Source organism: Harmonia axyridis, chromosome 2, assembly GCF_914767665.1.
Source record: "Harmonia axyridis chromosome 2, icHarAxyr1.1, whole genome shotgun sequence".
NCBI lineage: Eukaryota > Metazoa > Arthropoda > Insecta > Coleoptera > Coccinellidae > Harmonia > Harmonia axyridis.
In genome coordinates, this window is record NC_059502.1 from 14599695 (window position 1) to 14613943 (window position 14249).

Below are 14249 nucleotides of genomic sequence, written 5' to 3' on the forward strand. Positions count from 1 at the left end.
TTCAAAAACGATGATGGCCAGAACGTTACAGTCAATGGTGATCGGTATAGAGCCATGATTACTAATTTTTTCATTCCTGAATTGAACAACCATGATGTCCAGGAACTGTGGTTCCAACAAGACGGCGCAACATGTCACACAGCTCGTGCCACAATCGATTTATTGAAAGACACGTTTGGTGTCCGCCTAATTTCACATTTTGGACCTGTGAATTGGCCTCCAAGATCTTTTGATTTAACACCGCTAGACTACTTTCTGTGGTGCTATGTAAAGTCATTGGTCTATGCGGATAAGCCACAAACCCTTGACCATTTGGAAGACAACATTCGCCGTGTTATTGCCGATATACGGCACAAATGTTGGAAAAAGTCATCGAAAATTGTACGTCCAGATTGGACTACATCCGAGCCAGCCGTGGCGGTCATATGCCAGAAATCATATTTAAAATGTAATACCACAAGATTATCTTACGGATGATGAATAAAATTCATGTCAATCGAATAATCCATCGTTGGTTTATTGCAATTTAAAGTTCTATAGCTCTAAAAAAACACCCTTTAGAAGAAAAAAGTGACATGAAGTAAGCCTTCCGATCAGACAACAGCAGAAAATAGGAGAAATTAAATCAGAGGCGAAGGGAATGTGAATTCCGGACCTTAAACAAAAAGAAGATCTGAGACTTTACTACTGCGAAATGATTCGTCTGATGTTTTAAATGTATAGTCTTAAGGAGTAGTAAAGCCGTGGAAGCAGGGTATGACTTGAAATATCATTAAAATCTAAACACATGGCCCACTACTTTTGAGTGTGTGAATTGTGACATAAAGACTTAACTAGATACTGTAAAGGTCTTGGGTATTACTTGAGATGTACAGTCTGAAAAGTAGTAAAGCCATGGCAGCAGTGCATGTAATCACGGTACTTGAAATATCATCAAAATATGAAGACATGACTCCCAATCCTTGATTGTGGGAATTGTGACATGTAGACTCTACTATACATATACTGTTATGCGATTATTTCTAGTGAGATGTATAGCCTTGAAGAGTACTAAAACCTTGGAAACAAGGTAAATGGAAACACGTGACTTGAGATTTGATTAAGGAGATTCCGTTTCACTGAGACCTAATGGTCTATTGTGCCCCCCATCAAAGCTATTCTTTCCATAACGTGATCTACAGCTCGCCTTCCAGTTCCAGAGTTCTAGTGAACTCCAGTATCTGAGATGGTTTCAAGGAGACTAATTCCTCATTTCTACAAGTTTCTTGTCCAAAGCAGATTTAGCGTTGGCTAATGATGGCGAGGCATTCCGTCACCAGGTGATCCGGAGTTTCTTCCTCATACCCACAGAATTTGCACTCGTCATTTTCTGTTAGACCCATTCTCATGAGGAGTTTCCTAAGGCGGCAATGCCCTGTAAGGAATCCAGGGAGGAGGTGTAGTATATTCTTGCTAAGATCCAGATACTCTTGGATCTCGCAGTGTCAAAGTTTCAAAGAAACTTTTTGGAATGATCCAAACCAGGAAGATTCCACCAGAGTTTTTCTATTTCGGTTTTTTCTTTCTCATGAAACTCTTTCTTGTAGGTACATTTGTCTATGCCAGAAAGGTGTTGGCCTCTTCATTCCCTCTAATTTCCGAGTGGCCGGGAACCCAGACTAAAAAAGACCTTATTCTTACCTATTTCATTGAGTTTTCTGGCACTCCAATATCCTCTTAGAATCGATGATATGTGAGCTCAGTGCTTTGATTGCAGCCTGACTATCATAATGTATCGCTATATTAAGATCTTGGCTGCGCCACTGTATTAGAAAAAAAATTTGAATTTTATCTGAGGATCCAAATTTTTCTAGAAGGCCGAGTGAAAAATTCATATTGCAAACAAATATTCGAAAAATCTCGTGAATGAAAAATCTCCTGAATTCTTAGCTTTATGTAGATTGTAGAAGCTCTCTGATAGAAATTCAGTTTGTCATTCAACTGCAATAGTTTCTTGAAATTTAATTTCTCAACTGGCGATACTGCAAGAATTATTTAGTTTCTCATGATGAGCTAGTAACTAATGCAAATCTTGATAAATTTTTACGAGTAGCCTCTAGTTGGACTAGTTTATTTCTGAAGTATTTTCCAATACCATCTCCATCTTGACAGGAGAATAATATAAATTTACATTATATTGAAAAATTATCAAATATCTCATATCAGTGGCAATACCACTCATAATTAATAGAAATAACCAAAATTATTGATATGCAATTCTTTACAGACTGAATTTCGAAGTTGCTCAGCTTGTGGAGAACCAATTTGTGACAAGTTCCTTCTAGAAGTCAGTGGTAGTACTTGGCATGCTCGATGTTTAAGATGCTGCGTGTGCCAGTTGCAGCTTGATAGACAGCCTTCTTGCTTCATTAGAGACAGAGCCATATATTGCAAGCAGGACTACGCAAAGTGAGTATTTTCTCCGAAGAATTCTCCTCTCATCAAGAAAAAACTAATAACCCATATGATTGTAGAAAGTATAAGCACTTCGACATCCTGTATATCAATTGCGGTAGGATTCAAAGATAGAAAAACTCTTCAAAGAGTTAACCGACCTATCGACGAAATATTCTCATATAGATTGCCATCGCAATGTTGGCATTACTAGCATTGTACATTTGGTTATGAATAAAAAATGACATATATAAGAATGGTTAGGGCGATGTTTACCCAGAGGTCTATGTGGACCTGTAGTGTGACTCTTTGTTTCTCAAAAAGAGCAGTGTCATGTTGATCTGCAAGAATGCTTTCGACAATGATATCGATAGCATTGTCTTTGACCGAATATTGAGATTAAATCAACTGGCACGTGTCAATTCGTGAAGGATTATGGTTGATTAAGTGGGTTGAAGAAGGCATTCGTAGCTCAAGTATTTCTTTAGTGTATTATCTCTTCCTTATCCTAGACATTCTTTTTAAACTGATCCAAATACGAGAGATAGAAAAAAATGAAAGAAATCGAAATGATACAAAAAAAAACAATTGATCCTATGTTCATTTCAGAAGAACCGTGACGTGATAAAATGTTTCCAGCATCATTGTCAGACTGTGAATTTCGTAAATATGGCCGTTCGAAATTTTATTTTCCTGTTGATTCAAAAACTGCAAATTGGATCGAAATGAAAATGTGCATTTGCATGTTGAATTGTAGTTTCAGCTCCGAACCATTGAAAAAACTAGAGGGATATCGAAAAACATTACCCAATATTTCCGTGATCGCGTATAGATAGGTATGGAATAACAATTTCAAGCTTCGCGCAAGTGACGCTACATTGTTTTAGTTTTGAAAAATGGATAAAAGCGAGTTTTGGCTATTGAGAAAAAACTATTTTTTGATGGAAAAAAATAATGTGCAAGAAGGGCCGAAGAGCCCCAACATTTTTGGACTTTTTTCGGGTTATATACAATCATTATTTCCAATTAATTCTTGGTTATTATTATTTATTGATTTTACCCAGTTGATCTGATTATTAAGTTCAAAATAATTATGGGTTGACAAGAATTCACAGTAAGGTGATAACATGCCACGATAACATTGAAATATCTACTCTTCACATAAACATACGCTTTTAGCCAAAGTTACCTCCCTATGTTCAATATGTCGATATTGATGAGTAATTACTATAATTACCATAGAATGGCTGGTAATTGTTAGTTAGAGGGTCAAAACCTTCGTTTTTAGCTAATTTTAACATTTTGAAAAAATTCCCCTAATTTTGATTGGGTGCATCTCGATTGATTTAAGATGTAGAAAAAAGTTTCAGAAAACAAAATTATAAGGAATTCAATTATCTACAACTTTGAAAATGAACTTTTTGGTCGAAAACTAATTGAGTTGAAAGTTATAAGCAAAAAACCGCCCCTCTTCAAGTTAGCACAGGGTCCTCGTGTTGGAAAATTTGACAGAATCATTCCACAACACCCCCAAACAACCAGTAGAAGTTTCATTAAATTCGGAATTTTTTCCAGCAGACCCCACTTTCTTTGATTTGTCACTGGACTATTATTTTGATCGACTGTATCTCAATTGATATTGGGTTTACGAAAAAGTCGGTGACTACAAAATTATAGAGAATTTAATGATCTACAACTTTAAAAATGAACATTCTGGTCGAAAACTACTTAGTTTAGAAGTTATGAGCAAAAAACTAAAAAAAGTCCAAAAATGTTGAGGTTCTTCGGCCCTCCTCAAGTTAGCACAGGGTCCTCGTGTTGGATAACTTGACAGTGATGCCACAGCATCCCCGAACAACCTATAGAAGTTCATTAAGTTCGGAATTTTTTCCAGGTAGAATGTCTACTGAACTACTGGACTAGAAAGTGTTTCCCCAATTTTTTTTATAAAACCTCCACACACTGGATGTTCTGATTTCGACGTGAAAACAAGAAACGGCGATTTCAGATGAATCACGTCGAAAATAAAAGATTTGGAAACCCGTCTAGTCAGTAGCACATTTTCAGTATCTTCGAAAAACACGTACCCAAGGAGACCTCCCGTATTTACAAGTACCCAGATACGGTTTTTCTTATTCGACCAAGTTCCAGAGCGAGAGCCGTCCGTCCGGCGAACACGAAAACCCTCTAAAAATCCGGTGCCCGTCCTGCCCCCTCGGCAATTAAAATCGATAAAACGCCCACCATAATTTGTGTAAAATGTTAATGAAACAATTATCGACGAACTGGTGAAAAATGTGGAAGCTGGTACATTGTTTACGGCCGGACGGTAGGCCGGTGGTCGGCGGGCTACAAGTGTTTAAAACATTCCAAATTGAAGTTTAATGTCGCCCGTGACGGGCTACACGCACGCGGACACGTTGCCGAACCGTCACAAATCAAACGGGCGACGATCGGATCGGTCTTTGAATCGAAATGGGCAAATTAAGAGGTTTTAATTTATACAGATAGATGGAGTTATCACTCGGCGAGAAAATTAATTTGATTTCAACGATTGGTATTGTAGGATATTTGGGAGGAAATCTTAATTTTGAAGCGATTGCCGGGTAATGTTGCGTCACATATTATGTACAGGGTGGGCAAATTTCGATGTTTTAGCACTACAACTTTTAAACCAGAGGAGATAGACAAAATCTGATACCCTATTCTAGGCCTCTTTTTCTGATAAACTAATAAGAGTAGTATTCATTTTCGGCCACCTTCTTTTGTTTTCGAGTTTTAAGAGAAAATTGGAAAAATGGCGATATCGAAAAAAAATTATATCTACGCTTATACTGATGATAGAGCTCTGAAATTGAAACATCATACAGGCACTTTTTTACGTAGAATCCAGTGGTGTACTCGTTTTTTCAACAGGATCTTTAATTACGAAGCTATGACCCAAAGTCATGTTTTTTCAAATGGTTTATGTTTTTTCAAAAGATTTCTGTATCATTTTTTGAAAGCTCAATTTTTCCTGATTTCAAAAATATATAACATCGACCTAGAAAAAATGAATGGCACATTTTCAGTGTAATGTTGACATGATTGGATGAAATTGTTTCATATGACACAAAATGAGAAAATTCGATTGGTTGCTAGAACTCTCAAAAAATTTTCAGAAAAACCATAACAGAAATCTAAAGTTTTCTGTGCAATGAACAAATCAATGACCTCCTCGGTATCGATATCAATTCTGCGGTGGATTAACATTAAAGCTAAACTATTTAATCTTTCCTCGTCCAGTGTCACCAAAATATTCAAAAGTTTGTGACTACTAGCATTTTTCGAGAGCTTCAATAAGTAGGTACACATGCTGGTCGATTATACCTTTTCCAATTGCAATTCAGAAATGGTGAAATCTTATTGAGAAATGCAAATTGAATTTCAGAAGAATTCAGAATCGAATCAAAGAGTTGTTATTCAGAATATGGAATTTGAAATTCAGAAAAACAACTTTATACCTATTCAGAAAACATCTTTCAATACTTTCATCTATTGCGAAAATCGCCAAATACCTCAACTGACGTAATGAAGCGCTATAAACAAACCAAAAAATGACAGATGTCGCCGAAACTACGCGTGAGTATGAATGATAAAAAAACAACGTAGCGACAAAAAAAATCGACAATCCCTCCAAGTGCACTTTTTGAATAATCAATTCCTGGTACTGTGACAGAATGTACTAAGACGTATGGTAAATGATATACAGAGATAGAATCACGTACATTTTTTTTTCTGTCACGGCTAAAACCCTTCGGTGGGAAAAAGTAAGAGATTGGAATTCGTGCCACACACACATCCATATGGACAATGGTCATAACTCATCCGATGCGCATTTCGTATCAAAGATGACTGGCACTTTTCAGTTTTCCATTTGTCATCCATAAGAACGACATCAGTGACATCTAACTGACTCGTCATATTCCGTGGTTCTCAGCGATCCCTTGACATCGCCTTTTTGTGTTCGTTTGTTTGTTTTGGAAGTTGTATGTGGGTTTGATATTTTTCCAAACCCCAGCACTAAAGCCCAGAATTTTTTTTGTTAGTATTCGAACGCAAGTTGAGCATAACAGTCGATTGAAATAGATTTATTTAATTTAATCCACGTCCATATAAGCTTCTACGCCTCGTTCTACGCAACCTAACGTCTTACAGATTACGTTGAAAAATTCAAAATGAAATCCAAATAACTAGTACATCCCTATTTGTTTAAAATCTGCAACAAAAATATATTTCTAAACCGTATTACTCTACATGCGTTATACAGTAATTCAGCGGTTCTCAAACTTTTGCTCTTCGCGCCCCCCTGTTGTAATTCGATAAATTTTGCTCCCCCCATCCTTAGACGTAGGAATTCAAATTACACACTTGCACTCCATTTGAGAATAGACATGTTGGACTATCAGATGTTTCATCAAGGATCAAGTACCTTACAAAAGTTGAACTGTGTTGATAAATCTTTAACAAACTTCTGGACCGAGCTTCCGAACGACTACTCTCTAAGCTAAAACGCTTAAAATTCTCTTGCCATTTCCAACGTCTTATCTTTGTAAAATTGGATTTTCTGCACTTGCTATCTTGAAATCCAAATACAGAAATAAACTCCAAATATAAAATGAACTCAGAGAGGCTATCCCCAACACGGAATCAAATTTAGAGAAATTGTGCGCTCATGTTAGTCCTTAAAATGTATTCTTTGTCATCGTTGAATTAAATTTCAACAAACATTTTTTTTTTTAATTCTCTCTTTAGCATTTAATCTTTATCCTCTTATTTTCAATCTCTTTTGTGCCCCCCGATCATGTAAATGCGCCCCCTTAGGGGGCACGCCTCGTGAGTTTGAGAAACACTGCAGTAATTGTTGATGATGATTTAAAGGTAGCTATTCTCCTATTCTCAATTTTATTTATTCTCAAAATAATATTATACATGTACTGAAATGCTCGTCATTATCTAAGTGTTTCCTTTGACCTCAGGAATATTCGGTTGAATTATATGTACAAGTCAAAGATTCACCACAGGGTGAATCTTTGTCATTTTGTGTCCATTGTATAATTGTAATCAAGCAATATACAGATATTGCTTGATTACAATTATACAATGGACACAAAATGACCTAAATATCGAAATTGATGAAATGTATTTATCCCATCAAAAAAATTAAGTCTGAAAACTCAATATCTTTGAAATGGATGACAGTTTTAAAACAGTAATCAAAGTATCTCCAAAACGAATCAAAATATCTATGATCTGCTTGATGTTATCCGATTATTTCGAAAAAGGCATCGGAAGTCCTTGAAGATTTTTTTTCCAAATCTTATAGTTTTCGAGATCAGTGAGTATCGAATTTGGGAAACCCTGTTCTTTGTAAAATAAGCATTTCTCGAATAAAGTTCATTAAGCAAATATATATCATTTTTCGATTCTCTATTGTTTTATATTTTTGGATTTTCCTCCCTTGGCCTTAAAACTGGACCACATATATGAAACCCAACATTTTAGCTCAATCACATGAAACAACTGCTACGCCTTCGAACAAAGTACGTATGCAACCAACAAATAGCAAATGGTTAATATATCAGATTGATGTTTAGACTATGCAGTATCACAGCCGTCTACGCAGAAAATGGTGGAATACAAACAATATTTATGCGTTTGTGGAATACATCATTTAAATGACTTCGCCGTGATCTCTTACAGAACTCAATTCTTGTAGGGTAATGTTTGATTACTCGCATTCACATCTCAGGAATATCTCGCCAATAACTTGACGGATGTTGGTTTTCAGATCGTTATTAACACGTGCCTACGCATAACTGCACAAAAAAAAATCCAAAGGCGATAAATCACAAGATGTTGGTGGCCAATAAAGTCGCCCAAAATGAGAAATAACGCGTCCTGGGAATTTTCTTCCAAAAACCATGTTCAAAGCAGTACCGACCAAAGAAGTATGCACACCATACATACAGTGACTTTTTGTCGATGTTATGTTCTCTCAGCAGTTACATGAAGATTTTCACGGCCCCATATGCGTCAATTTTCCTTGTTTACATAGTCATCGACTGAAAAATGTACTTTGTCGCTGAAGAAAATTTGATGCGAAAAAGAGAATGTTGTTCAAGCACCCAATCAGCATATTATGTTCAACGCATTCCATAGTTAGCTGACTTTAGTTTTTGTGTCAACTGATCTATATGGATGGAGATGCGATTCAGATGCAAAATACGCCATAGCGTGCCGTAAGAGAGGCCCAAATGTTGTGCGCACCGAGGAATGGATGAATTGGGGTCTTCTTCAAGACTTTCACTTATGACAGAATCATTATTTTTTTAGCGAGTTTGGCCAATTTTTGAACGTTCAGTAGTAGATAGGTAAACGATCCATATTGTTAAATGGCAGTTCTGTTTGACATGTCATATGTTATTGAGTAGTTTAGTCAATCAAGTGCCCCTTTACTGAACAACGGTAGCAAGTATAGAAGTAGCACCAAAGCTGCATCAAGCTTTCTGAATTTAAATTTGAACCTTCATGTTCCCTATATCATTCGCTGTGTTTGTTTCAGAAGTTTCGGCGCCAAATGTTCAATTTGCTCACGAGGAATCTCTTCCAGTGATTGGGTACGAAAGGCTCGTGATCACGTTTACCATCTTGCTTGTTTTGCATGTGCGGCATGCCACAGACAGCTCTCTACAGGGGAGGAGTTTGCTCTGCACGAGGACCGAGTGCTGTGCAAGGCCCACTATTTGGAAACGTTAGACGGTGGCACAACTTCGTCTGATGGTAAGACTTTCTTAAGATCCCGATCGATACTTTTTTATTTCCGTTTCTATCGACTACCTTGAGTCTTGAGTCCCTGATAAATTCTGCCTCATTTTTCCATTCCTTTTCTCAAAAGTGATCTCTCATGGAAGGGCTTAGTTGAGACAGTTCAAAAGCAATTTCATGTGTATACAAATATTTACTCAGAATTAGTCCATTCGAAAATATTCGATCATCACAACTGCGTATTTTAAGCTTCGAAAACAAATTCTAATACCGTTTTAACCTCTCAATGTGACATTTATGGACAAAATATTTGATGTCCGATACAAAAGAAATGTTGAACGATTTAATTATGAGTTATGAACCTACCAAGATGTGTAGAATTTGCTTCCTCTTGATTTTGAAGATTTTCGTAATTTCTGATTTATTACATTACTTCGTCATCCAAAAAAGTTTTGGCATAGGTTGCTATAACTTTTCCTTTACAATCGCTTACGCTAGTCCAGTAGACTCTCTTCGCCAATATTCACATTAACACCAGGCACGGATCCAGGGGGGGTAACTGGGGTAACGTTAACCAAATAGCCCAAATAGCCCGGGCACCTCTTAAATTTTGCCGCCCTTCCTAGAATTTGACATACTAAGGCTCAAATAATTACAATATCAGCAAAAATTTCACCTTCAATACATTTTGTGAAAATCCATATTAATGAATGGCAAAAAATGACTTTCCAAAATGGCGGAAGTGTCTGGGTTCCACATTTTCAGTATTTCGAGTATCTAAAAGTCCCCCCCCCCCCCAAAGTGGGGCCTGGATCCGCGCCTGATTAACACTAACCTAAATACAAAAATCAAATCAAATTTTTCACTTTAAATGAGAAAAACTACTCTTAATCAGTATGGTGGTATGTTTTCTTTTTTACTATGAAAACGACGAAGCATCAATTCAATTTCTGAAAGATTGTCAACTGTATAATCAAATTTGATTGTTATCATTTTAGTTCAATGTTTCCTTTTTTGTGAATTTTTTATGAACTGTATTATTTGTTATACCTAGAGGATAAGTACATTGTACCTTGTGTCAATGGCCTAGCCGCTGAGACACGTTAATTTAAATATAAAAAAAAAGATATACTGCAATCTGAAAATATTAACTAGATCGAAGAAATGAGTACCTAATAATGACACTTAGTTGGCCGATCGAATTTTTGAATGACCATTTTTTTAATGACTTTTTTAGGGGGGGTCTTGAGTTTGTATTATATCCATGCATAGAGTAATAAACATAGATAGAGGAAGTATACGCAATTTTTACATGTCCCCAACATGGTTAGGTTGTGATATACATATTTTCAAATCCACAATTTCACTATATCGTTATGAATGTATATTATATTGAATAAAATATATTTATTTAAGTGATTCCCAGTTAAATGTGCAAGTTTGAATATTTGGAATCCGACATTTTTTCCTAATTGCCGAATTTATAATAAGCAGAATATTTATTATTTTCTGTATCTACCTGCTCAAATCCAAGGTTTGGCAACTTTCGCTCTCCTAGTGTCATCGGTCGTTTCACGTCGTTTGACGCGCTTAAAGTTTGTTTTTTGAATATCTGATATATTCAGGTATTTATTTCAATATATTTTGGGTAATATGAAAAGTTGATTCACTATGGGACGTAAGAAGTGCGTTCTTTGTGGAGAAACTCGCGAATTGAGTGAAATATCGTATCACTGATATGTTTTCATTTCCGCGCGCTTCATGTCAAATTTGATAGTTCATGTTGAGGACGAAATTTGCTTACTGAAAATGAAATATGCTTCCTCTATCTATGTTTATTACTCTGAGGTGCTATCCAATTCATATAAAAATTCTATTTCAGACGGATGTGACGCAGAAGGATATCACAAAAACAAGGCGAAAAGAGTTCGAACCACTTTCACAGAAGAACAATTACAGGTACTTCAAGCGAACTTTCAATTGGACTCGAATCCAGATGGTCAGGACCTGGAAAGAATCGCACAAATTACAGGACTCAGCAAACGAGTCACACAGGTGTGGTTCCAGAACTCGAGAGCAAGACAGAAAAAACACATGCATACGGGAAAAGTTAAAACACAGTGTGAGTTGAACATTATTGTAAAATTTGCGTATTTTTCATGTCGTAATTCATTTTTGATGTGGAAAATTCTGGATTATCTGAATGAATGACTAATTCTGATCCATAAATATTTTTTTAAATGGCAGAAAGTATACCTATATTGCTACATTTTATTTATCTATTTGAGTGTCGTAATGAGTTTATAACAGTACTGAAAACAGTGCTGTGATGAACTCATGATAACATTGCTTTCAGTTATATTTTTCGTTTTGTGGTTGTCTATACTGAACTCCGATCCTATCAAATTTCAACACACGTCGATTAATTATCAATATAATATAATTTGGATATAGTGGAATGATTTGCAACATTATTCGCAATTTCTCTTATTTTTGGTGTTGTTAAATCGATTTCGTCAGACATGATTCACGAATTAAATGTCTAATTGTAAATTATTTCAAAATTCAAATTCCGTAATCTGTCAATTTTCGTAACAGTCACACCAACTACCAAGATATACATAATACAGAAGTCACTAGGAAATATAATTCGAATTTTTCATTGAATTTCGACAATATTTCACAAAACTTGGCTGAAATAGATAAAATATCGTCTAATACCAGTTGCAGAAGGCAATTCCAACACCCAATTTGCATTCGTGTAGGAATAGTAGCCTATTCTGCTACTTGTTTTAGAATATACTATTCGAATGCAATTAAATTCCAAAAAATATGTATACTGAGTAATTTTCTAAAGGGTTGAAAATTTTTGTTCAAACTTCTCCATAAATAATAAATGAAAATGTGTCAAAATAGAAAAATTAATACGATTATCTTTTTTCTTTTCAGTGCACAACCCTAGAGATGATAATTCCTTCGGTAGGCATATAAACCTTCATCTCACTTATTCGCTCCAGCATCAAAATAATAACACAAAAACAAGCTTGTTCTCTCAGTCTGGTAAGTTCAAACGCTATTTCATAATATAGTGAAATCGTCATCTTCTCCTTAGTAAATATGAATTTTAATTTTCAGAATCTTCTTTAGATGAGCTGTCACAAGAATCCACAATGCACTGTATGCAAAGTGAAGTCTAATGCTTAATGACTAGTAAATTTGAGTTGGAAAGTAAACGTACTTGCAGAATTGAGATATTCTGGTATATTTTGTGATCACTAAATGTATTTTTAGTATTATTATATTGATTATATATTGTTAATAAGTGGTATTTATTTATTTCGTTATGTATATAAGATTGCCACTTTTTGTGCTAAAATAATGAAGTAGCAGTATATGTTATACTCAGTTATTATTACTGTACACAGTTGTAAGTAAAAAAGTTAATAAAATATTTGAAAACTATTTTGTAGTTATTGAGGAATTCATTCAAATTATATAGAAAGATTTTGTCAAAAGATAAATAAACAAAAATGTTTTATTTATTTCTGCCCTGACCAAGGTGAAATTACCAATTAGTAATATGTTGCATACATATTCCACAAGAGGAGAACGTCATCAAATAAATCTACAAATGAAGATTAGAACTAAACCCAGTCAAGACTTTCATTAATCATATTCAATTAATTAATACTTCATGATATACCTACAAGTCTAAACCACCCCTTAAACTCTGTACACCTTTGAGGTGAAAAGGATGTCTTACCTCTGACACATAAATAAGAGGTCAGAAACAGAATTCAATCGATACAGAGAAATAAGAAACAGAACAAACGATAATATAAAATAATTGAAAAGTGAATATTGGAGAAAATTTACTGTGTGATGTAAGTATTGGAATAAAATCAGAAGGAGAAAAAAGATATAAACCAATAAACATAATCCCAAATATTTTTGAACTTGAATGATAGAAATACTTCAAAATATCATATACTTATGGAGACCAATCAGTAGAAAGTTATTTACCCGAAATGTATATTGCTGGCTTGGTGCAAGACTATCCTAAGTCAATTTCGCATAAAGTCGAGATGATAATCGCCGTCAAAGGTTCATACTCCTTTTATTTTGGTCAAGTCCATATATGCATGCAAACCTAAGTCCTAAATACGGACATTTTCATTACAGTAGAAAAGATTGGGTTAAAGTTAAGATTTTTTTGCTTGACCGACTTGGAATGAGAAATATGGACTTATTACGGATTATTTATTGTTATTGTTTTCCCCGAATACCTCAATTTCAAAACGAAATGGACTTAGGATAGTCTTGTACCAAGCCAGCGAAATGATCATCAAAAATACAAAGACGAAATATCAAGTACCCAAATAGTGGCAAATATATCAAATTTGGAAAGAGAAAAGACCTAGAACCCTACAATATTTTCAATTAATTAATTAAATGTAAAGGAGAAGCACTGCTCAAGAAACTAACAAAACTTTTCAACGGAACGATCAAAGAGCAGAATGTATTCGAGATTGGAAGAAAAGTATAACAGTACCTATACAAAAAAGAGGATAAGAAAGTTAAAGAAAACTCTAGGGGAAGAACCTCATTGAATTCCACAATAAAACTATTTTCCATAATCATGATGGATATGATAACTGTAGCATATCAGAAGAACAGCATAGTTTCCAAAAAAATAGATCAACATTAGATGCCATATTTATCATAAGACAAATATTGGAAAAATCCATTGAATATGCTTAACAGGCATTTATGTATTTTATAGATCTTACTAAAGCTTTTGATAGAGTGAGAACAGATGATGCTTAAAAGGATTCAAGCAATACACACAAATAACAACTGATAATCCATAAAATTAACATTCATCCAAAAGAAAATAATGCAGTTCCTAGTATCCAAGTAAAATGGCAAGATTATGTCATTATGTGTATACAGGCATATTGTATTATTATATTATTCCTTCAGCATTGCAGAATATGAGAAAAATTATA

The 14249-nt window shown here is 35.0% G+C and overlaps 1 protein-coding gene across 3 annotated transcripts in view; it reads left to right on the forward strand.

The window, feature by feature from the left end:
• LOC123671992 (LIM/homeobox protein Awh) overlaps window positions 1-12702 on the forward strand; it is a 48281-nt gene extending 35579 nt beyond the window's left edge. Inside the window, exons 2-6 of one of the 3 annotated variants that reach the window (XM_045605927.1) lie at window positions 2267-2448; window positions 9038-9255; window positions 11123-11362; window positions 12190-12300; window positions 12353-12702. In XM_045605927.1, the coding sequence (XP_045461883.1) occupies window positions 2267-2448; window positions 9038-9255; window positions 11123-11362; window positions 12190-12300; window positions 12353-12387 (786 nt within the window). In that variant the 3' untranslated portion in view covers window positions 12388-12702. The remainder of the gene's footprint in view (window positions 1-2266; window positions 2449-9037; window positions 9256-11122; window positions 11363-12189; window positions 12301-12352) is intronic. The other 2 variants (XM_045605925.1, XM_045605926.1) reach the window with 2 other exon arrangements.
• Window positions 12703-14249: the final 1547 nt, after the last annotated feature.